Consider the following 26,311-nt stretch of genomic DNA (forward strand, 5'->3'; position numbering starts at 1 on the left):
TGGCTCCGCCCCGTGATTCCCGGAGGCCCCGCCCCTCCCCACCTGCAGGCTCATCCAGGCCATTTCCAGTGGCTTTTCTGTGCAAGTGGCCTCTCGAGTCTCATGCTTAGGACTTTCCTAAAATCTCTCAAACAAGCAGCAGCGGGCCCCATATGGCTTGATAAGCGGCCGCTCTAGCGGCAGCCTGCATTGGCTCATAGCTTGGCCTCTCCTGGACACCTCCAAGCCCAGCACAAGCAGCAGCCAACTACGGCTTGATGAGTAGCTCATGCTGGGTGGCCCTGGGCAAGGCCCTGGCACCTCCTGGGAGGCCCCAGAGACAGTGCACCTGGAGGTCAGCTTTCACCACACTGGATTACAACCCTACCACATCCACGAGTGACACATCCAAGGGGCGGACTTGGTGAACACCGAAGCTCCACTGAAGTCAACCCTGCTCCATAGGGGTGTCTCCAGCACAGCAGCTCTCCAGTTGTAGCTGCAGTCAGCCCTCACAGACAATTGGTCTGAGGGTCAATTCCTCCCATTGACACCAATAGCAACCAAGGCTCAACTACAACAGGACAGTGCACACAGGCCACACAGGGGGGCACCTAGAAGGCCCAGCCCACATAACTGGGGAGGCTGCAGCACTGGACCCTACAGGACACTTACTACACAAAGCCACTCTACCAATACCAGGAAATATAGCAGCTCTTCCTGACACATAAAAACAAACACCAGGAAGCAGCCAAAATGCTGAGGCAAAGAAACATGTCACAAAGGAAAGAACAGAAATCTGTAGAAAAGGAACTAAATGAAATAGATGCAAGCAAGCTACTAGATACAGAGTTCAGAATTATGGTTATAAGGATGCTCAAGGATATTAGTAAGAATATGACGAAAATAATTGAGAAAATTGATGACATAATAAAGGACCAATTTGAAATGAAGGCTACACAAACTGAAATGAAGAATAATTTACAGGGAATCAACAGTAGAGTAGAGGACACTGAGAATCAAATTTGCGATTTGGAACATAAGGAAACAAAAACCACCCAACCAGAAGAGCAAAAAGAAAAAAGAATCCAGAAATATGAAGATAGCATAGGCAGCCTCTGGGACAACTTCAAGAGGCCCAACATTCATGTTATTGGAGCCAGAAGGAGAGGAAAGAGAGCAAGTCATTGAAAACCTATTTAAAAAAATAATTACAGAAAAGTTCTCCTACCTGGTGAAAGAAATAGGCTTACAAGTCAAGGAAGCACAGAGTCCTAAACAAGAGGAACCCAAAGAGGCCCACACCAAGACACATCATAATTAAAACGTCAAAGGTCAAAGACAAAGACAGAATCTTAAAAGCAGCAAGAGAAAAGCAGTTAGTTACCTACAAGGGAGCAGCCATATGACTGTCAGCTGATTTCTCAACAGAAACTTTGCAGGCCAGAAGGGAGTGGCAAGAAATATTCAAAGTGATGGAAAACATGGAACTACAACCAAGATTATTCTACTCAGCAAAGCTATCATTTAGAACTGAAGATCAGATAAAGACCTTCACAGATAAGAAAAAGCTCAAGGAGTTCATCACCACCAGACCAGCACTACATGAAATGTTGAAGGGTCTTTTTCAAGAGGAAGCCAATGAACAAAAGAAACTGACAAACAAAATAGACCCAGAGACACTGATGGCATGCCACGGACTGTCATATCTCAGAGGGAAGAGGAAAGGGTGGTTGGGGGCAGGAAGAGATTAACCAAAGAAGTTATATGCATATATGCATAACCCATGACACAGACAATAATGGGGTGAAGGTCTGGGGAGGGGGTGGGAGTGAAGTGGAGGGAGTCAGTGGTGGGGGGGTGGAATGGGACACCTGTTAAACTTTCAACAATAAAGATAAATTTTAAAATAAATAAAATAAAATAAAAATGAAGGAAGAAATGAGCTACCAAGCCATGAAAAGCCATGAAGAAACCCTGAATGCATATTGCTTAGTGAAAGAAACCAGCCTAAAAAGGCTGCATGTTATATGATTCCAAGTACATGACATTCTGGAAAAGGCAAAACTATAGAAACTGTAAAAAGATCAGTGGTTGCCAGGAGTTCAAGGTTGGGGGTATGAATAGGTGGCACACAGGGGATTTTTAAGGCATTAAAACTGTTCTGTATAATACTGTGATGGTAGACACACCTCATTATATATTTGTCAAAACCCAAAGAACTGTGCAACACAAAGGGTAAATCCTACTCTAAATTATGGACTTCAGTTAATAACAACGTGTCACTGCTCATCAGTTGTAACAAATGTACACACTAATGCATGATGTTAATAATGCAGAAAACCGAGGTGGGAGGAAGGATGTGGGAACCTCCATACTATCTGCTCAATTTTCTGTAAACCTAACACTGCTCTAAAAACTAAGGGCTATTAATTTTCCTTTAAAGGAGCACTAATCAATTGAAGGAAAAGTAGAAATAAAACAACTTAGCCACCCATAATCTCAGCAGAAAGACAATCGCTGTTAACACATCGGCATAGTTCCTTCCAGTCTTTTTTCAAATGTCTGTATATATGTCATTTTTTAAACGAGTTGAAGTCATTCTGCTAAATCCATTCTGAAGGTTTATGATCTAGTTTTAGTTTGGATTTTTAACCACAAAGAAAGTAGTCCCATATAAAACATTGGTGATACCAAAAACAGATTACAGAGGGGCCAGTTGCTATGGGAATGATTGAAAATAAATTTCATTTCACACTACACCCTGTTAATGTACTGACCAGAAGGAAGAAGAAATATTTGGAGTAACTTAGAAGAGCAGCCAAGAAAAGTTCTAATCAAGAAGAAGGAAAATACATCAGCCTCGTGAGGTTTCAAAGAGGCCAGAGCATCTTCCTGAAATTTAACTAATTACGCCCTTCTAGCAACCATACAGATGGAGGGAGAAAGCACCCAGGAATCAGGGACACGAATAGACTCTCTCACTCCCTCACCGACAGTTTTATGGCCAAGCAGGCAGCAGGTCTCCCTCAGGATGCGGCTTGTCTCTACAGGGTGGTACAAGGCCAGGAAAAATAGTCACCCCTTCCCTCCCATGGAGATGCTCCAAATACTTAGCAAGCTGCCAGGCCCAGGCTTCAAGTGATCCATTTGGACACTGCATTAGCCCTTAGCATTGGAATGGGTCCTGGGGCCCCTTCTGTACCTGCTGGGTCATGGGGCTGTCTGGAGGTCCTGGGGGAGGGCCAGGATGCCAGAGCCACAGGTGGGGACCCTTAGGGAGCTCAGGGGAGTGACTATTTTCCAAAAGAATTTTAAGGTATGAAGAAGTGATAAGACTGGATTAATGTGTCGTACCAACTAAATTCTGACCTTTGTTCAACCAACATTTTTATGAAAGATAAGCCTATATAGAGCACACATCAGGGGCAACCTGAAGGGGGAAAGCCGAGCTGGCATCATGAAAAGACAGCAGGTAGTATGGAGACAGGCTCAGCTTCCCACTCAGGGAACCGCTCAGTTCAGAGTTCCATAGATCTAGTTTCATTCTCAGCTCTGCCATGCACTACCGCAAATTATATAATCTCTGAGATGCAGTTTCTTCATCTGTGAAATGGGTATAACTGTTCCCTCATGAGATTATGCTAAGGATCACATGACATGAGCCGCATGAGGTGCTAACAAAATGCCTGGCATACAACCGCTCAGACGAAATGCAGCTGCCATCACTGCCACCATTAGGTGACCGTGCTGTGGACCAGTTTTTCTTTTTCGTTTTCAGTTTTCCTTTTTCTTTTTTAACATAGCTGGTGACCCCATCTCCCTTCCCTTGTCCGTGTTCCAATGCAGATGTCTGGTCACAACTCCCCGGAGTGTGACTATCGGGCAGTTAACCCTCTTCTGCAGCATTCTAGGAATAGCTCTATCCTCTGGACAGAAAGACTTCTGATGCCAAACCAGCTCAAATCACAAAGCTACAAACTTACGGACAGGCCAAGTAAGACCTTCTCACTCACGGCATTAGGGTTTAGGATTAGAGTTGCCAAGGCTGAGAAAACCCAGGTTAGAGCAGCGATCCATTACCAGTAAGTGATGCCGTTTCCCAATGGTGCAGAATATACTTTGTTGTTTATTTTCTGTCTTTAAACTTAGTTAATAGAGTCATATATTTACTTGAAAAAAATTTAATAAACAAAATTATAGGTAATCAAACCTATATCTGTCTCTCTCTCCCAAAAATGGCAATTGTTAACATTTGTTATATTTGCATCAAGTCCTTTTAAATAATATTTTTAAGTATGACAGACAAAGTCTATTTTCTTCTCTATGTCCAGGCGTATTTCTTGCCCACTCCCCTAATCACCATTATGAAGTTGATGTTTATCTACCCAGTTTGATTGTATTGTCTTATCTAAAGTTTCTGGGGTTTTATAATAGAAAGAGAATAAAAGGAAACATGGAAAATGTGCTACGTGAAAATGTTTGGGGCCTCTGAAGCTGCGCCAGGACACACCCACTCACCTGCCCTAGAACAGCACGCACTCGTAGGCAGAGCACATATGGGGCGGTCTTGCAGATTCACACCTATAAACTTCAAGAAAGCAGTGCAGACCCTGTAAGGCCATCTACTGAAACCCCAAGGCTTACCTGGGTCCAGGTGTGTGAAGGAGCCCACCACGAAGTCCAGCGTGGACACGGCCAGCAGGAGCAGCAGCAGCAGCTGCAGGCGGATGATCCACTTGACACCTGCTAGGTTAATCCCCAGCAAGGCCAGAAGCATGGCAACTGAAATGCCTCGCACGGCCCAGATATTCCTGAGGCTCAGCAAGTCTGAGATGGACTCAGCGAAGCCAGTGATGTACATGGCACCTGCAACACACTGACAGGCCATTCTAGGTAGGAAGAGCCGGCCAGAGGGAGCCCACTGCCCAGCACTGCCTGGCACTGAGGACCCTCTTGCCCCTGTCAGCATGGGACCTGGGAACCAGCACGGGCTTAAACAAGCCCTTTCCCACCCGGGAACCCTGCCTTAGCCCCATTTCTTCTCACCCACCTTTCTATCATGGTCCAGAGGGGCAAGTGAAGACCCGCCCAAGCCGAGAGCTAGCGGATTGCCAGTGGTAACTAAAGTGAACAGACTATGGGAAGAAGAAGATGGGACTCTGGGCCAAAGAGAACTTTGCACATCACTGTCTGCGTTATTCAAGAACTAAAGAGAGAACAAAAACACATGGTGGGGTCCATCCCAGAGCCTTGGAAGGCACTGAAGCAAATCCCAGTGTGTTCTCCATTTCTTTGTAGGTCACTATTACTTTTAAAAATTATGTAAAATTTGTAAATAAGAAAAAAATGGGCAGCATGTCCTTTCAATGTCACATGGAAAAAGGCTACCCAAGGACTACCTAGGTGAATGTATTTAGCTCTACTCACTGTTTACTATTGATTAAATATATTAAATGTCCCAGAATAAGTGGTTACATGTTAACTTATAGACTTTTTTCCAAAGGAGATGCAAATAACTTCCGTTAGGGTTTGCTGTCCTATAAGACACTAATCAATTTTGCATCTAACCCAGCAGTCTTACCCTTACAGTTATTTATGAAATTGCCTAGCTATTAATTTACAGACTTGATCTGCATTTATCTAGGACCCATACTGAGCATCTCGACTGCTCTTTAACATCTTACTGGCTCCCTCATTAATTACATGAGTTAAGTAAAATCTTTAGCACATATTTATTTTGTATTTGCCTGAGAGTCATTATTTTACCTTTTAAAATATATTTGAGCCCATCTGGCGTGGCTCAGCAGTTGAGCATTGACCTAGGATCCAGGAGATCTTGCTTCGATTCCCGGTCAGGGGCACATGCCTGGGTTGTGGGCTTGAACCCCAGGAGGGGGCGTGCAGGAGGCAGCCGATCAATGACTCTCATCACTGATGTTCCTATCTCTCCCTCTCCCCCTCTCCCTTCCTTTCTCTGAAATCAATAAATATATATTTAAAATATGTATATTTGAAACACAATTTAAAATAAATATTTGAAAATAATTCCAGCCTCACTTTCCATAATTCCCCAGCCTCGTTTTCTCATCAGGTTCATCTCTTACCATCCCCTAGGCCAGTGGGTCACTCCCAGCACTGGAGCTCTGCCCTGGCTGTTCTCAAGGGGAACAAATTCTACTTGGGCCTCCATTAGGTTCCTCCTCTTCCATGAAGCTTTTCCTTACCCCCTTTTTCTGAATAAATATGATGCTTACTACCATGCAATTAATTATCTGGATCCATATTCTGTTACTTAATGCATGTAAGTTTTTCTCCCCTGCCACCACCAAGAATGCAAACATCTTAAAAAACAAAAAAATTTATGCTGATTACACCTCTTAAAATCCCCTGTGTTTGCCAAGTATGCTGCAAGCATTCAATAAATACTTTGTAATATGTTTACTGTATGAAAAGTGCTCTGGGAAGCAGGCACTGTTAAGTTCCAGCCTTTTATACAATTTCTGTATTTGAGGGGAGCTCACAAAGAAGCCACACTCTCCACTGAGATTGGTTCACTTTGCAACTACACATAACACCATTGTCAGTGTTCCCCAAATTTATATTAGGCATTTCCACCTATATTTGAGTAAAGAGGGAAGCCCAATGAATGTGGGGGAAATACAGTCATCTCTGAGAGGGAGATGAGATGATAGATTAGATAGATAGATAGATGATAGATATAGATAGGTAGATAGATAGATAGATAGATAGATAGATAGATAGATAGATAGATAGATAGATAGATAGATGGATGATAGATGATTGATAGATGATAGATAGATAGATGATAGATAGATAGATAGATAGATAGATAGATAGATAGATAGATAGATAGATGATAGATAGATAGATAGATAGATAGATAGATAGATAGATAGATAGATAGATAGATGATATAATGTTTTCCTGCATTCACCTCAGAGCTCAAACTTACTCTTGACTAAATACTAAGAGTGTGATGGGGATAATGATGCTATTTCATCACTATTTGGGAAAGTCAACAGGACCTTTCATGCTCAGCTGTGTCAGAGTTTAAAAAACAGATGATAAAAATTGGTCATGATGATCATGTGTGGACAGCTCCTTCCCAGGCACTGATGTCGCTGACACACAGAGGAGGATGCCAGACCTTGAACGTGACCGTTTGCACCTGGAGCTTCCAAATCGATTGCTTCTTTTTCCAGCTGGAAAACAGCATTTGCTCACATGCAGTGGGCCACGCAATAAACACTGCCTTTTGCTTCCAGTAACTCCAGCACTGCCCCTCTCTCAGATTTGTACTTGAAATCACTATTTAACCCAAAGGTGCCAGTAACAGAAAAAAGCAAAGGCTCTTGAGGATGCATGAGAGAGCGTGGTTAGGAGCGCAGACCTGAAACCAGGCTATCTAAGGCCAAGTCTTGGGCTAATGAAAGGAAATATGAAATTAATGAAACAGAAGAAAAATAACAAAAGAAAGGACACAGTGAACAAAGCTGATATTCTAAGAGATCAGTAAAAAAAAATACAAGAATAAGAAAAGGAATGAAGCAGAAAGAGAATGAAGACAGTGTGAATGTGCAGACATTGCAGTACATCCACATTCTACAGACTAAGCAACTAGTTTGAAAGCCGGGGTTTAAACTGATCTATGGGATGTCCATGACTTGTTGGTAAGTAAGAAATACAGCCCTGGAGTAGAGCATGAAATTTGCCGCCACTTCCATAAAAACAAGCAGCACTTCAAAACTCCATCCATGTGTGTAGATGGGCACAGGGGAGGTGCCCTGAGAGGACACGAGGCGCTCACGTGGCTGCCTCAGGATGAGGGAAGCTCATCTCCAATGTGGTAGCTGGTTACAAGGAATATCATTTTGTAATTTTAAAATAATTTTACGAAGGAAAAATAAAAACAAACATATTAAGAGCACTATTCTGTTTATACAACAACTACATTTGGGTACATACAACACGGGGCATCCATGTGGAGAGAAGCAGCCCAAGACTCATATTCCCCAAGCCCAGCTCACCACCAGCAAACACAGGGCTGGCCGGAGCTCCGCTCCCGGAGGGAGGAGTGTGGACAGCGGCCCCTAGCCCTTCCCCAGAGCAATCCAGCCTGAGGTAGTCTACCTGCCAACCATGACTACGCCTCGTTGGAAAACATCCTGCTGGTCTGTTTAATGGATAAACATCCCCAGAGTTTATTACATTTTAAAAGTATCTTTATCTCCTCTTAAAGTTTATAATCACAGGCATTCCTTTTCCTTTTTCATTCTCTACAGAGAAACTTCTCATCCTCTGGCACAGGAATCAGGGGGTGCCCCCCACCATTTAAAAGAGAGACGGTGACCTATTTTCAGGGTATAAAACCTCCCTTCCAAGGTATTTCTTTTAGAAAAACTGTACCTTCACAATCACAGGCATTTTTTGTCTTTGAGCACCTACATAGAAGACCAGGGCTGCCTCTCCACATGTCTCCCCTTCTAACACAAAATCCCTGGTTTAAGGTTCAAGTTGGCTGAATCTATGTCCTGCATGCGTGTTAACTCGCACAGTGAAAACCCCAGGCCTTTACCAGGTTTAGAAAAGTTCTCCAGTCCTCCCTTGCTTTTGCACAGAGTCCAGCACAGAACATGGGAGCCATTAAAAGATACTTTTAGACCTAACAGTACAGGCTGAAGCTGGCTATTTTGGTGTCCAGGAAAAGCAGCCCCAAAGAAGCCCTCAGGTCCACAAAGGTGAGCAAGGCAGGGAGTGAGCAGGGGCTTCAGTTCACCATCCCTTCCACTGGCCAAGGGGTCTGGCCCCACACAGCAGGCCTGCTACCAGTGCCCCAGAGGGACAAGGTGGAGAGGACTTGGGAGGATGCAGGGCAATGAAAAAATTCTGCAAGTTTTAAAAATCATCATTTGAAGTATTTATATCTTCTATATTTTGATGTTCTAGTGCAAGGATTGGCAAACTTTATCCCACTGGCCAAATCCTGGTCACTGCCTGTCTTAGGAATAAAGTTTTATTGGAGCACAGCTATGCCCATTTCTTCATGTTGTCTATGGCTGTGTTTGCACTATAACAGCAGAATTGAGCAGTTGTGACAGAACTAAAATATGTACTAGCTGGCCCTTTACAGAAGAAGCTTGCTGACCTCTGTTCTAAGGCAAACAGGCCATCTACTCTAAAAGTCAATGATTCCATGAATAAGTATGCCCTGAAATAAGGGCCTGAGGGGTTAATCAGAATTATTATTATTTCTTCTTCCAAACTCTGGAAGAAGAAAGATCTCAAATCAATGACCTAATCTTTTACCTTAAGGAACTAGAAAAAGAAGAGCAAACTTAAAGCAAATAGAAAGAAGAAAATAATAAAGATTGAAGCAGAAATAAATGAAGTAGAGGCCAGAAAAACAGTAGAGAAAATCATCAAACCCCAAACTTACTTCTTTGCAGACAAACCTTTAATGGACTGGACTGACCAAGCAAAACAGAGAAAAGACTCAGATTATTAAAATCAGGCATGAAAAGGAGGACATTACTACCAATATTACAAAAACAAAAGGATTATAAGGGAATCTATGAACATGCATGCCAATAAATTAAATGAACTAGATTAAATGGACAAATTCCTAGAAAGACACAAACTACCAAAACTGACTCAAGAAGAAATAGAAAATCAGAATTTGTCTATATAAGTAAAGAAAATGAATTTGTAATAAAAAAAAACTTCCTACAAAGAAAAGCCCAGGACCAGATGGTTTTAAAATGGCAAAGGTTAAAGGCAAAGAAAGAAACTTTAAAGTGGCAAGAGCAAAGCAATTATTTACCTACAACGGAGCTCCCATAAAACTATCAGCTCATTTCTCAACAGAAACTTTGTAGGCCAGAAGGGATTAGCATGAGATATTCCAAGTGATGAAAAGCAAGGACCTACGGCCAAGATTACTCTATCCAGCAAGACTATCATTTAGAATTGAAGGACAAATAAAGAGCTTCCCAGACAAGAAAAAGCTTTAAGGAGTTCATCACTACCAAACCTGTATTACAAAAAATGTTAAAGGGACTTCTGTAAGAAGAAGAGAAAAAGATTTTTTAAAAGTGGATGATAAAATGGCAATAACTACATGCCTATCAATAATTACTCTAAATGTAAATGGATTAAATGCTCCAATCAAAAGACATACTGTGGCTGAATGGATAAGAAAACAAGATCCATACATGTGCTGCCTACAAAAGACTCACTTCCAATAGAAATACCCAGAGACTAAAAGTAAAAGGATGAAAAAGATACGTCATGCAAAAGGAGACCAAAGGAAGTTGGAGTAGCAATACTTATATCAGACAAAATAGACTTTAAAACAAAGGCTATAACAAGAGACAAAAAGGACCCAGCAATTCCACTTCTGGGTATTTATTCAAAGAAACACAAAACACTAACTACAAAAGACATATGCACCCTGGCCAGTGTGGCTCAGTTAGTTGGAGCATCATCCTATACACCAAAAGATGGCCAGTTTGATTGCTGGTCAGGGCACATACCCAGGTTGTGGGTTTGATCCCTGCTCAGGGCATGTGTGGGAGGCTGCCAATCAATGTTTCTCTCTCACATTGATGTTTCTCTCTCCCTCTCCCTTTCTCCTTCTCTCTTTCTTTCTCTCTTTTCTCCCTCCTTCCCTTCCTAAGATCAATTTAATTCCTCTCTCTAAGATCAATTTTTAAAAAAGACATATGCATCCCTACATTCATTGCAGCATTGTTTACAATAGCCAAGATATGAAAGCAACCTAAGTGTCCATCAATAGACAAATGGATAAAGAAGTGGTACATATGTACAATGGAATATTACTTAGCCATAAAAAAGAGTGAAATCTCAGCATCTGCAACAACATGGATGGACCTAGAGGGTATTACGCTAAGTGAAATACATCAGACAGAGAAAGACTAATACCATATGATTTCACTTATATGTGAAATCAAAAAATCAAAATAAACAAAACAGAAACAAACTCATAGATACAGAGAATATTTTGATGGTTGCCAGATGGGAAGGGGGTTGGGTGGATGGGTGAAAAAGTGAAAGGGATTAAGATGTGTAAATTGCCAGTTATTAAAAACAGTCACTGGATGTAAAGTACACCATAGAGAATACAGTCAACAATATTGTAATAACTATGAATGGTGTCAGATGGGTACTAGACTTATCCAGGTAATCACTTGGTAAGTTATATAAATGTCTACTATGTTGTACACCTGAAACTAATATACTATTGTATGTCAACTGTAATTTAAAAATAAAAAAATATTTTAAAATAAATAAAAATGACAATGGCAAAAAAAAAAAAAAGATCTTTCTCCAGTAAATGTGAGTGGTTTTTAAGAGTGCAGTGACATTTTGTGTGCCTTCTACTCATCTGTCCTACACACACATACACACACACACAGCTTTGTGCTATTGGAAAGTCAGGTGTATTTATGCTAAAATACCCTGCCCCTGCTGCTTAAAAACAAAATAAACAAAACCAATGCTTTCTTTGAAGAGACTCTTGTAGTCTCACTTAGACAAATTCTTTTCATCAATCTGTTTTTTCAACCACCCACCACCCTTTGCACAATCATAAAAGCCTTTTCCACGCTAAGAAGTGCTAACAAAGAGCTGCTTCTCAATGTCTGCGCTTGTTTCCTCTGTATTAGGTCACCATCCCTGTGTTTCAGCCAAATAAGCCACGTTTTTCTCCCTACTTGCTGGTTTTCTCAGAGCCTCTGGCCACCCTGGTGATGCGGCCTCCTCCTTAGTATTCTCCTTCTCAGACAGGCCCACACAGGGGCCTCCCGCCTCCCGGGACGGCCATCAGGCTATCAATGCGCCAGAGCGCCAGCTCATTTGAGAAGTGTTTGCTTCTAGGAAAGTCCTCTGGCACAGGCAAAATGTCCCCTCTTCAGCACAAAAAGCGTCCCAGGAACCAGGCCACTCTGCATTCCCACCACTGTCGTGCACTCACCTCCCTAAAATGGGCAGCAAGAAAGGTTCCAGCCTAGGCCCTGCCTCCCTGGTCAAATCAGGACTCCATGAGGCAGAACTGGTGGAGAGGAAGGAGCACTGACTAAGGGTCAGGGCCTGGACGGTCAGCTTGGCTCTGCCTCTGAGTTCCCTCTCAGAGCCCCAATCTTACCATCTATAAAATGGGGACAACTGTCTCACCCTTGCCTCTCCCCAGGTCAAATGAGAATGTGGATGAGAAGATGGTAGACAGTAGGCAAGGGAAGAGACCCCCACATGCTGGAGGCTTCGGGACACAGTTCCCCTGCCCCAGCAGCCCCGGCTCACCTGTCCGAACACATAGAGCAGCCCAATCGTGCCTCCGATCTGCCCGCCCAGGACCGAGGAAATCATGGAGTAGACACCGCCACTGCCAACGCCACAGTGTTCCCCGACACCAATGCCGGACAGCACGGTGACAAGGGCCACCAGGATGACGAAGGACACCAGAAACATGCCCATGAGCACTCCCGTATTTCCCTGCAGTGAAACAACAAGGAGCAAGTTCAGGGGTCAGGAGAACAAGGCCCCGCCTGATGCAGCCCCTCCCAGGAGCACTGACCACCAACCCCACATCCCCAGGGCTGGGGCAGCTGAAAAAGGACAATGGTAGGCCACAAGGGTAAGTCCAGATGAAGGGAAATATCCTTGCTTCAAATTCTTCCATGACTTCCCATCCCCACAGGGTAAAGTCAAAGCTACCTGATACATCAGTGAGGTCCCTCCGACTCTGCTCCCTCTCTCCCTCTCATCTCTTTGACAACACCCCCCAATTCACTCTGTGCCCCAGCCTAAAGTCACATTTTCTCTCCCTCACCATGCTGATCCCGTCTCCAATGCCTTTCCTGCTCAATTCCTTGCCAGGTTCACTCCAAGGCATCCTTTAAGACTCAGTGCTTAGGGGTTTCCTTCTCCAGGAAGCTGTCCTGTACCCTTCCTCTGGGTTCCCACAGCACCCACAACTTAGTACTTTTCACAGTACTTATCACACCAAGTCTGTCTCCAAGTCAGTCTTTACCCCTAGGCTGTGAGCTCCAAGGGAGCAGGATTATGTTTTATTCAGAATTTCTCATTTTGATGATTTTATATTTTTAATGCAATTATATAATTACTATTTTTTCCTTTGTGTATGCTTTTAAATTGTCTGTATGTGATAATAAAATATCCTGTACCAATCTTTAAGTTTTCCTACCAAAACTACCACTTTAACATTTTCCATATTGTAAGTATGCTGCCCAATTATTCTTTAGTTAATATGGTCTATTTAAAAACCATTTTGGCATGACCTCTACTTACCTTAATTTTCTGCCATCTCTTAGAAGCTCTACCTTATTTCTGGCATTTCACATTTGCCCTTTTTTTCCATGATCAAATATGATTTTTCAAGTAAAATTAATGTCAGAACTGAAAAACAGATTATTTGAGGACAAAAGGACATACTTGTATGGTAAGTAGCCTCAAAGACAGCCCCAGTGATCCCCACCTACTGGCACTCGAGCTTTTGTGTAATCGCCTCACCTTGAGTGAGGGCTGGACCTAGTGACTCACATTTAATGAACAGAATATTTCAGAAGTGATGGGATGTCACTTCTGAGATGAGGTTATAAAAAGACTGTGGCTTTCCCCTTGGGCACTTGCTCCCTCCCATTCTCTCTCAGACTGCAGCCCTGGGGGAAGTGGATGCATGTAATGAGGCAACCCTATGAACAGGCCCACAAGACCAAGGCCTGGCAACAACTATGTAAGTGATCTTGGAAACAGCCTTGCCCCAGTAAAGCCTTCAGATGAGACTGCAGCCCTGAACGACAGCTCTACTACAACTCCATGACAGACTGAGTTCCTGAGCCACAGAAGCTATAACATAACGTAAACTATAGGACGACATAGCCATTGCTCTAAGCTGCTAAGTGTTGGGGTAGTGAGTTATGCAGCAATAGATAACTAATTCAACTTGTACTTTTACTTTGGGGACAAAACCGACACTTCTGGATAGCCATTTCTCAAAAAAAAAATAACCCAGTCAGAGGATTCAGAGGAGGCTCTTAGAAAACAGAATAAAGAGAGGTTACCCCTTTCTCCTCCCACCATTCTAGAACCATCCCCTGCAGGAAGCAGAGCCCTGTGGCCCTGGGTGTCGCTAGCCAGACCTTCCTCTGCCACAGTGGGCCTCCCTTGGACACAGGTGGGAGAGGTGCTGGGCAGTGAGATGGCTGCAGAAAGGGGCAAAAACAGAGCTGATCCCAGAAACCTGAGACTGCCGCCAGGATGACATGTCTGATCTGGAGACTGTGTTTTTGTAAGTGGGAGCCCCTGTAAGTTTGGGGGGTGTAAAGGGCATGAAATCTTAGCATCCACACCAGAGAGGTTGCTGACCCTGCCCTAAGCTTTCCACATGTTAATAAAGAAAAAATCAGACCCATGCTGGATGTGGTTAAGGCTGAGCCTAGAGCCAAGGGCTTTTTAAAAGGATGCTTCTATTTTATTTTTAATTCTCACATTACAACTATCGGATTCTGCAAGACCATAGTTAAAACTCTGTGGTGTGGGATATCAATTTATATACACAGAAGGGCTAGGTCAAAAAATTCAATTTTGTGCTCTCTGATATTAAATTAAAATTTATATAAACATATGAAGTACGAAACTTAAAAAACCTAAATGGTAGTCAAGTATTTGTTGATATGGCTGTTGCCTTTTATCATACAATAAATATATCATTAAGAATGCAACTAGCCCGGCCGGGTGTGGCTCAGCGGTTGAATGTCGACTTGGGATCCAGGCGATCAGGGTTCGATTCCCGGTCAGGGCACATGCCCGGGTTGCGGGCTCGATCAATGACTCTCTCATCATTGATGTTTCTATCTCTCTCTCTCCCTTCCTCTCTCTGAGATCAATAAAGATATATTTAAAAAACAAAAAAGAATGCAACTATTTTTGAGTCTGCAAGTCAGATGCTATCAAGCAGCTGTCCTATATGATCCATTATCCTTTAAACTTTTTAACTCAAAGATAAATTAGAAAATTCAGAAACTTTAATTTTCCAAATGTTCTCAGGAAGAGTGATCAGAACATCCTCTAGTTATAAAACACAGTTGGATAATCCGTTTGCCCCAGATGAACTTCCCGTGTGTGCTGAGAGGCAGCAATGAAAGACTCTGATCTTTTATGGACTCAGCTCAGGGAGTAGGACAAGAGCTTAGGAAGGTCTGGCCTAACCCAGGCCTCCTGAGGGAGTTAAGAGCCACATACACCCCACTACAGTGAAGCTTTAATCCTCTGGAATTTGCCTATGTGATGGTTAATTTTATATTCTCACTTGAATCTTGCTTGTCCTACAGATTTTGGACTTGCCAGCCCCCACAATCATGTGAGCCAATTCCTTAAAATAAATAAATCTCTCTCTGTTTCTCTCTCTCTCTCCATATATAGAGAGTTAGTTATATGGTTTCTCTAGAGAACCCTAATACATTCTATACCTTGAATGGCCCCCTCTCTCTTTCACCTGTCCAGTCCAGCTCACCTTTCAACACCTGGTTTAACCACATCTCCTCAGGAAGCTTCCTGGACACTTCAGCAACCTTACATTCACAGCCTGCCCCATTCCTGAGAGATTTAATGCTGCTTTGAAACCTCTCTTGGATTCCTCGTGTAAAATCTGACCACTATGGCTGTTAACTCACCAGGGAGAGGGACAGGGTCTTATATTTTGCAATCCTATTGGCATGTGGTAGTATCTGGCACACACTAGGTGCTCATCAATGATTCTTGATAGGCTGGCCTTTTGTTCTTAGCAACCCATGAGTTTGCTGAAGTCCCAGGGAGAACGCACTATGTGAAGGGCTGACGACCTGCTCAGGACACACAGCTGCCTGGAAGGTCCCACAATGCTTTCAGATGAGACATAAAAAGAGGCCCTTGCCCTTCTACAGAGGAAGACAAACTGACACCCACAACCTCATGCAAAAGGTGTGCCCCCGGTAATCTGGCCCTGAGTGTAGGCAGTGTGTACCTCTTACTAAGCCTCCCTGTGCACATGGGCTCGGGGTGCAGTAGGGAGGCAACTATGTGGGTGAAGAGCTGGTACCACCAGGAGGGCACCAGACGAGTAGAAGAACACCAGGAAAGCTGGAAAGGGTCACCAACTGCAGGAAAACTTACCTCTCTCTGATCCACCTCTAGTCCCACTCATGATGTGCCCTGAATTCTGTGCTCATGTTTCAGTAGTTAAATCCATAGTGAGGCACTGGAACCTCTGCGTGAGGCCCAGCTTCTCAGGATTCTCATTTTAAAGCAGTGCTAGCCATTCAGTGTACTTGCTTCTTGTTTCATGTTTCTGGAGCATCTGTGCTTCAGGAGTCTATTACCTGCACCGTGAATGCCCAAGAGTGACAGAGCTTCCCATGTCACCGGCCCACAAGAGACTCCAGGGCCACCAAGCCATCACTCACCACCAGCCAGCCAGTCCTCAAGAAAAGGACAACCCCAAAAATGTTGATCATACAGGACGTGAACACACCATCCCAGGTCCCGAACAGCACTGGCTCCCACACGAACAATTGGATCTTCCACCAGGGCTGGGGCTGGGCCAGGTCCCCCTGGAAACAGAGCACACAGAGGTCAGCTCAGCAACACCAGGGAGAGCCAGCAAGGGGAAGGGGGGGAAGGGAAGTAGGACAGGAGAACTGAGCTTTAAAATGCTCCCATCATATGCCCACAGGGCAGGCTGGTATGTGTAGACACGGTCTTGAAGGTCAAGTGCAAAGGGTCCCTGTCCTCTCCTAACAGGCCCTCCCCTTGCATCTCTACCCAGTAATTCCCATCCCCCAGGGGAAGGGAAGGCGGAGGGGGAGCAGCTGGGTGACAGTAGGCGATCCTGGGCCAGCTCTGGGCTGTCTTATTAAGCCCTAGGGGACAGGTCTGGTCCCAACTGTTGATAACTCTCTTTATCCTCAAACGTGGGCCCCAGTCATCAATTCCAAAACAACAAGAGTCCCATTCAGCATTCTATGACATAGAAATAACAGGTTGTGGGGGAAGAGGTGGGAATAGGATGTGTGCTGTGCCTGGTATGGCACTCAGGTAGGGACAAAGATGGAGGAGAGGGGGAGCAAAGAAGCCCCTCAGAATGCACACCACAAACATGCTCGAGGGTCAGGCCCTCTCTTTCCCTGCAGGGACAAGCTTGGCAGTTTCCAGCGGCACAGGGACTTAGAGCTGGACCCGGTAATCACACTTCCATGCTGCTGGCTGCTAGGATATCTCTTCCCGAGCTCCCAGGACAAGGAGCCAGGCCCTTGTCCCTCTGAGCCAGGGGCCTGCACCCCACACTGGAAACACCATGCTGCCGGGTGGGTCAGTTCAGAGGTAGAAGTCTTTTTCCTGTGAACAGAGACTCTCTGCCCTGAGCAAGGTGTCTAGAAAGGGGGGGAAACTACCCCTGAAAGGTGCCCAGTGGAGAAGACGGCTCAGCTTCCTGCAGCCAAAAAGTTCTGCCACAGGCTCACTCATGCCCAGGAGCCTTCATTTCAAACAGCCACCTCCCTCCCGCAGGCCACTTGCCAGGTTGTAATGAACGTATCTGAAATGTGAGATGACACCTTTCTGTCTTTGGGCAGCCGGAGGGAAAGAAACCGGCTGAGAAACCCTGCCTCTGCCCACTCAGGTCAGGAAGGGGCCAAAGCAAGAGCCGGCCTGCCCTTCCCAAGCGCGCCCGGGAGACCGGTTGCGCCCGGAGCGCACACCGTGAGCCAGCTCCTGTGACCTGTTCATTACACGGCAGGGAACCCCGGGCTGCTGAGCTGGGACCCAGTGGGCACGGCGCCCGCCTTCCTTCCCTCTGCTCCGAATGGACCCCGGCCAGGCCCCATCCCTGGTGACCGAAGGAGGTCTCAGCCCGCATCAGGGAGGCTTTACAGCTCAGGTGAGAGGAGAACTGTGAAAGCTTTTTACAGCATGATTTTAAATCGAGCGAGGGGCCTTCGGGGAAGCTGGGAGAGAAAGAAAAGAGGGCTTATTGAAGATGATTTTCGATTTTCCCGGCTACCCGAATCCCCGCTCCGCAGAGCAGCCCTGAGAGCCCCTCTCCCGCTGCTGCGCGGTCCCCGCCCCGCTGGGCTGGCCCAGGGCTCCCAGAGCAGGCGTCCAGCGAGTGCCCTGCACCCGCCCGGGCTGGAAAGCGACCCGGCTCAGCAGCGAAGGTGGTGAGGACCCACACGCAGTGGTCAAAGTCTCACTCGCGGGGACTCCAGTCGGGCAGCACCCTTGGTCAATATTGATTCAGCCGTTCCTAGAAATGGGAGCCCTTGGTGGCAGTGGGGGTGCCTCCGGCCCCAGAACGAGTTCGAGAGCCAGTGTCCGCATGGTTGATCTGGGCCTTTCCATGCCCGTTCATCCTAATCTTTGTCCAGGGCTGGGAACCTCCCAAGGCATAGCGTGGTCACACACCACAGGGCCCCAGGAGCCATGACAACATTGATGCTGAGGGGAAATCCCTGCCTGAGTCCTGCCTCCCCGGACCACACACCATGTCCTTTCTCACGGAGCAGCCCCTCTGCCCTTCAGAACTCAGAGCCCACAGACGCAGTGCCCTGGACATCTGATGCCATCCCCCAAAGGACAAAATCCCACAGCAGCGATGCCACAGCCACCTGAACAAGAGCTTCCCCACCCCCCCACCCCCAGCTTCCTGGCAAAGGGGCAGAGCCTTCATGCGGGACACAGGCTGCCACTAGGAAGTCTACCCGGGTTTAACCGCAGGAGGAGAGACATGGGCCCTAATGCCCTCCCAATAACAGGCAAACCAGCTAAAACTCAACTGCAAAAGGTTTATTCTTCTGGGTGCTTCAGTGGATCAGCCAACATTATATCTGTTTACGAATTCCTATGGCCTTTCGGCTGAACCGCCATCTCCCAGTAATTCACCAAAAGACCAACGCAAAGGGAAGGAGGAGAGGCGCCGCTGGATGTTCTCTAGGACTTTTAGAAAACACGGAGATGTTCCTTTGGCCACATACATGCAAATCTACAAGAACGGCGACACTGTGGACATCAAGAGAATGGAAACGGTTCAAGAAGGAATGCCCCACAGATGCTACCAGGGCAAAACTGGAAGAGTCCACAATGTCACCCAGCATGCGGTGGGCACTGTTGTGAGCAAACAAGGGCAAAATTCTTGCCAAGAGAATTAATGTACGTATTGAGCATATTAATCAATCTAAGAGCTGAGTCAGCTTCCTGAACGTGTGAAGGAAAAACAAGGAAGAGAAAGAGAAAGGTACCTGGGTTCAACTGAAGCATCGGCCTGCTCCACCCACAGGAGCTCACTTTGTGAGAACCAGTGGAAGGGAGCCCGAGCTGCAGGAGCTCATTCCCTATGAATTCAGGGCATGAGAAATATAAAAAAATAAAAGACCTCTGTACTGATAAAAAAAAAATTCTTATGTACTGAGGACTTTTGACTCTTGAAATCACATTAATATTTCACGTACTCAAACAAAATCAGTCTGTGTGTGTCTCTTGTAGGCAGCGTATGTGTGGGTCTTATTTTGATAAAAATTATAAAATTATCAAATCAAATCAACAGGATGAAAGATAAAAATTAAAATAGAATGAGAAGAGAAACAAATTAACAAGTTCAAATGAGTAACAACCACACAGAAGGTGGGAAAAGAGGTGACTAGAGGGACATTTGAACATAGCATTTTATGTGCTCTCAGTCTAAAGACAAAAATACCTACAAATTAATACAAATTCTAGATAGCACTTTTGTATTTTTGCAGGGGTGGAAGTTACCAATTCAGAGCCTATGTTCTGCGAATTACAGGATTGAGCAAATAAGAAAATACAGAGTTGGCAGAAGTAGGTTGTTCATATGGAAAATACAATAATCAATAATTATACAAGAATAAACTTTCGCATACTCACAACTGTAAACCTACTTTTGCCACCCCCGTATATCGAATGGGAGTTGAGTTTCTCACTGGTGGAGAAGGGAGTCACAACTAAGGAAAGAGAAAGAACAGAAGGGTAAAACCTGGAGCGGTGAACTGGAATCAGAGATATCAGTTTGAATTTACAGTTTTTAATATATAGAGAAAGATGCAGAGCTAAATATGCATGTGTATATTTATATTCCTTTTCTCTGTCCACTTAAAGGGTCTGTCTATAAGGCACCCCAGTAGCAATAAGCATACTTAGCACTTTCCTAACTTCCAAATTACCAAGAAAATGATTTTTTTTTTAAAGATGTTGTTTTTAAAGTATGAGACTATAATTATAACTAGAAAGGAGGGGAGAAAACCAGGTGCTACCAGCAGATCAGACGTTTGGAAAAATTCCTGCAAATGCGCTTAGAGCAGGGGTGGGGGGAAGCAAAGGGGAAGGGAACCCAGGGCAGCTGAGAGAAGAGCCGCCTTCCAAGGCACCTGACAGGCTCCCAGGTCAGAGCCATCGGATCCGAGAAGTGGACACGGGTCAAGGCACCGTCACTGGCTGTAACGTTATTTGGGAGGTTTGACGTGCATACATGGTACCTATAGCGTAGAAGACGGGGAGGAGGCGGTTGACAAAAGCGCCTGGGTGACTGCCACGTTCCTACATTTTACATTGAAATGCTAAAAATTTAACTCTAAATAAACTGTTAAAAGTTTAAAATATATTTAGTCCCTAGAGCAATCATTCTCAAGCTTTTTTGTCTCAAGACTCCTTTACATTCTTAAATATTATTGAGGACCCCAAAGAGCTTTTGTTTACGTGTGTTACAGCTGTCAATATTTACCATTTTAGAAATTTATAGGGAGGTATTTAAAAATATATATTAATCACTTAAACATAGCAAAAATAAGCCCATTACCTGTTAAAATAACACATTTCCATGGAAAATACTTTCCAAAGCAAAAACATTTAGTGAAAACAGAGGCCTTACTATACAAATCTTTGCAAATCTTTTTGATGTCTGGCCTGACAGAAGACAACTGGATTCTCTTATTTACTTCTGCATTCAGTCTATTACAAAATATTGTTTTTGAAGCATGGCAGGGGAAAACTTGGCCTCCCACACTTCTACAGTTAGAAAAGGAAAGAGCAGTTACTACCACTGATCCACATGTGAAAAAAATTACTCTCTCCCAAAAGATAACACAATCACCCAAAAACAGTGACATGGGACATAAGAAACAGCAGCAGATGCATAAGAACTAGGAGAATTGAAGGAAATGTGAAAGACAGTAAAACCCTGTGCTCAGAAGCAGCAAAGCTGTAATGACACAGATGACATTTTCTCCTCTATGAGTCCAGTCAGGTCACATTGTTATTCATTCACACACACACACAACTTAGATTTAAAATGCTATTACCAACTGTAACCAAAATGGAAGTATCCATTATAATTATAGAAAAACACGCAAATTTTATAAACCTTGACAATGTAAAAATAATAATCCGACTCACAAAAAATTAGAAAGGAAGTGAGAAAAATGGGAGTGAGAGGAAATGTGCCAATAACTTCTTTCTTCCTATCAGGAAGCCATAAGTAAAATGATAATAAGTTGGCAATTTGGTGAAGAAATTGAGGTATAAATATATTATTTAAATAGATTTATATTTAAAATATTCATAATGATAACCATGAGGGAAAACAAAACCCAGAGCCCATTAGCAGTGACTGTCTCTGGGGAGCAGGGGTAAAGAGAGAGGGGAAGAAAGCTTCCGTTTTACGTCATTCTCTAGTGCTTGAATTTTTTTTTAACTGCACGCACGTAGTACTTCTATAATAAAAACAGTAACTTATTTTTATTTAAGAAAAAAAATTTAAATTATCACATTATTAGAACCATTTTAAAAACAGAATGCTGACCTAGAGTTAGTAATCTGTTCAATAGCTCGACTTCATCTGAGCAGTGGAGAATTCACCAAAAGGCGTGTGTGATTTAAATCACATTTTACATGCAGTGGATAAACAAGAAAACTTAAAGACAGCAAAGCCTTTTGTAAAATTAATGTCTGTCCTTAACATTTGTGGGGGGGTTTTAAATTAGAGTTGGTTTTGGCTTTGTGGTGCTCTTCACTGATCATTGCCGAAAATAAAAGGGAAAAGTTACTCAAAACGAGTCATGGCTTTCCGTTTTAAGTTAAATTCTATGGACACTGGATTCATGTGAGAGCAAATTGATCACCTGGCTCCGACAGGACTGTCGTGTTGGGGCGAGGAGGCCAGGCCGCCGCTGCCCCGTTCATGGGGAGCCCCCGCGCCCCTTAAGCGCCCACGGGCAGTGTGACCGTGGCTTACACGCATCTGCGCCTCAGGGACAGAACACTGTAGGATTCTTTACACGGACCAGTGGGATTCACCCCCCTTTTCTATGTCTTCATGCCTGTTCAGAAGCAGAACAAAAACAGGCAGAGGGAGCGCCCCCAGGCCCCCCTCCTAGCTGCTAACTCGCGCCTTATCCTATTCGAAAGGGACCAGCGCCCCCCTGGCCGCTGCCGCCAAACACTCTTGGTGCCACCTGATTCTAGAGCACACCATCGGTCTCTTGACGCGGGTTTTAAAACTCAGAAGGAAATAAACACAATTTTAAGAATCAGACATATTATGATGATTTAAGAGCCACTGAAATGAATTATTCTCAGGAATGTGTGTTTTTTAAAACGTAAAATTTTTTAACATTCTTCCTTGAATACAGAACTATATTTAATTGTTTCCTGTGCCCTGGCCGGGTAACTCAGTTGGTAAAGCGTCTCCTCCCGATACACTGAGGTTGTGGTTCGATCCCCAGTCAGGGCACATACAAGCATCCATCAATGAATGCATCAGTAAGGGGAACAACAAATCAGTGTCTCTCTCTCTCCCTCTCTCTCAAATTAATAAATAAAAGAAGGTGGGGGAGGTACAGGAAGGTATATGGGGGATAAATGGCAATGGAAGGAGACTTGACTGGGGTGGTGAAATCACAATACAGTGTACAGATCATGTGTCGTGGAATTGTGCACCTGAAACCTGTATAATTTTGTTAACCAGTGACACCATAATAAATTTAATTAAAAATAAATAAATAAATAAATAAATATGAAAAACTGTTATCCTGAAGAGATATCTTTGGGTCGAAGAAAGTATAAAATGAATGAAAAAACAAGCTAAAACTCAGTTATCCACCCCTACAGAAAGCCAGGGTGTTCAATCAGGCCGGACCAGAGTCTAAGCACCACCTAGTGGTGCCTTAATCAAATTACAAGAATAGTACTTCAGAATCGTTAAGATTCTCCTTGCAAACCTCAGCTATGAAATGATGGCAAGGACTGTATTTTTTTTAGATCTGGCCATGGATGAAATGTACCCCATGGCAGTAAAGTTACATAATTCACTCATTCACAGCTGGGTTGAATGTATTAATCATTTTTTGAAATCTTATGATGTTATAACATCTTAAAAATCTTGCTGGCCAAGGAGATTGACCTTCTCCGGGTTAACCAATTCTTAGAAATAGCAAAGGGTTAACCAAGAGCATGCCTTTCATATGCTAACAACCAATTCTGAATCTATACCCCAAAACACCCCTTTTATGTAACTCTCACACACCAGGCAATATTTAACCTGTCCTAAATCATCTCAGGGCCATGTACTAGGCATCTAGAGACCACCTGTTTAGCCCAAAGCCTGCCACAACTATTCAGACTAGCCAATCCTAATCCACCCTGCCCTGCCTTTCCCACGTGAAGCCTAGTATGGGCTCCAGGCCAGGCTTTCCCCTCACTCCTGCTTCTGCCCTCTGACTAGACCTGATGCTTCCCCTCCTACCCTGTGTGGCACGGCATGCCTCCTTCTCGTGGGAAATGTAAGCAGGAAATTCCTTCAATGGCATTGGCATCTCCCTGTCATCAGTTAGTCACCTCCATAAATGAAGATTCTGTGGGTACAAATGAGACCGGTTTCCACCTAATTCATTTCAGTGAAGAATCACTTTCATTCCAGGTTCTAAGACACCTTTATCCAGAAAATGTCTCCATTCCACTTTTTACAAATATGCAGCATTTTCGGCCTAGTTGTCATTTCCAGGGCTGACTTCCTAGGCTAAGTAATAAACAGGGCTGCAAGGTGGAAAGTGGGAAAGACAGAGATGACAGTGCCCACATGAAAGCCTTGGACTCAACTGAATCCTGAGAACAATTCCTGTCTTCTCTTCTCTCCCAGATTTCAGGCTAAAAGCCTCTTTTCTTCTGCTACCTCCAGAAGTTACCATCAGTGGTTTTTACAGTGACGCTCAGCTGCAAGACCTTTCACTTGCATTGGGTCCCTTCCAAAGATTACACCTAATTTTGTATTTGTAGTTGTAACCTTTTTACTAAAGACAATCTCTAAAAATCATATAAGCTTCATGCACTACAAAAACTGGGAGGGCACGAGGGGCCATGGCTCCAGAAAACCCCAGACGTGAGCCCTCCTCTTCCACCCAACCATCCTGGGCGGAGTCTCCTTATCTGTAAAAGGAGGGGCTAACAAGACAGTCTTAAGTTCCCTTTTTTTTTCTCCTCAGGTGCACTCACTTCTCTACATACTAATAAAGCAATATGCCACTACCTCGCATGTGGCTGTTAAAGCTCACTTTGCATACTGGCTTTTTAAAGATGCTAAAGCCGGCCTGAAAAATGCATAGCAAAAACAAGTTGGGCCTTAACTGTATGCTGGCTAATCAGGATGCAGAAAATAAGAGCAAAGCTTTTGGAATGAAGCCTGACACCAATGCTCAAATTTACATTATCATCTAAAGACTGGATGCATTAAGATCAACCCGGAGCTGTATTATGGGGTCATGGGTCATGGCCTTGGTTCCAGCCTGGCTCTGCCACTATTTGCATATGTCTTTGGGCAAATCATTCTACATCTCTGGGCTTGTTCCTTGACATGCTGAGCAAGGGGCCTGGGCCAGAGGAGCTCTACGGACCCCTCTGCCTCTAAACATGTTCACTCCTTTCTGCCTCTTGCCTGTGCTACTTTTCTGTTCACCAGTGCCCCGAAAGTTGACCAGACTCTCTTACTCTCACCATGCCAAGCTAATCTCGGTAAGCCACTGAACTGAGGAGGAGACAGGGAGAGAGCAAAAGAGAAGGCAGAGAAGGGAAAGGGAGGGCAGGAAGTCAGGCAATGCTGGGTACAGGGTCAGAGGTGGGTCACACCCGGGAAGCCAATCTGGACACACCTCCTCCCACACGCGGCGTAGATGCCGTGGCTCTGATGGGGAATCCACGCCCTGGGTCTGCATCCAGCTTTTCTCTAGGGTGATTAGCTCAACCCAGACAGATGTTAGCCCACAGGCTTCCTAAAATGAGTCCTCATGGGCTGACTTCTGCTGGAGCTCGTCTCTGGAGGAAAGCTGGATGAAGAAGAAAGAACATGACGAAGTCACTCACACTAGCTAATCTGCAGTTTCGGGTGACTTGTTCCCATGCCATAGCATGACACAGTTTCCCTTTAAGTTTCTCTGAAGACCATCCAACCCTGGGAGAAGGGATACAAAACTTCAGATTAGTTGGGGGTATTCCTTATTCTATAGCAATTAAGAGATTTCAGCTTTAATTCTGTAACAGTAGCTAGAGATCCTGGCAAGAACAGGCTCTCAATACATAAGCTGAGCTGAATTTTTCTCACTATTAACAATGCTCAAAGCATCTGATCCTGCTGGACTTCAGATCTCACCAGCATGTCTACTTGCCATCTCCCTGTCTCAGGCAAACTGCTTTCTCCTCCCAGCTAATCTTCCTGACACATCGTGTCTGTGACAGTCCTCTCTGTCCAGTGACAGGCAGAGACAAGCATGGGATCTAAGGTCATTAGCCTTCCATTCACTTCCCTCAGGCTCCAGCTGCTCCTTAGCTTTCCAGCCCCAAGTTCACAAATAGCCTACTCTACTGGGTTTCAATGTAATATCTGCTTCTTCCGATTACTGAACATGCATTGTATTTAGTGCCCACCACGTGACAGGCACTGGGCCAGATCCTCCTGCATATGGCATAAACACCCTGACAGTCAGGTACACTCATCCCATCTCACAGTTGTGAAAACAGACTGGGAGCCCTTGAGTAACTTGTCCAAGAGCCTGGCACATCTAGTGGCACAGTCAGAATTTGGAACCCGGGTTCCCAGGTTCAAGTCCACTACCAAACCATACCACACATCAGTGACGTGCCTGAGGACAGAGGCTCCTGAGCAAGATCCATACCTGCTACAAGTTCAGTAGGTCCTCAAACACAGACACACACACACACACACACACACACACACGCA

At 44.4% G+C, this 26,311-nt stretch overlaps 1 protein-coding gene across 1 annotated transcript in view; it reads right to left on the minus strand.

Moving 5' to 3' along the window:
• The window catches only part of SLC12A8 (solute carrier family 12 member 8), a 110,769-nt gene that overhangs the window by 80,630 nt on the left and 3,828 nt on the right, over nucleotides 1–26,311 (minus strand). Inside the window, exons 2-4 of the mRNA XM_016200159.2 lie at nucleotides 16,482–16,628; nucleotides 12,322–12,513; nucleotides 4,627–4,858 (exon numbers count right to left, since the gene is read on the minus strand). Of these exons, the coding sequence (XP_016055645.2) occupies nucleotides 4,627–4,858; nucleotides 12,322–12,513; nucleotides 16,482–16,628 (571 nt within the window). The remainder of the gene's footprint in view (nucleotides 1–4,626; nucleotides 4,859–12,321; nucleotides 12,514–16,481; nucleotides 16,629–26,311) is intronic.

This window comes from Miniopterus natalensis, chromosome 6 (assembly GCF_054644295.1).
Source record: "Miniopterus natalensis isolate mMinNat1 chromosome 6, mMinNat1.hap1, whole genome shotgun sequence".
Taxonomy (NCBI): domain Eukaryota; kingdom Metazoa; phylum Chordata; class Mammalia; order Chiroptera; family Miniopteridae; genus Miniopterus; species Miniopterus natalensis.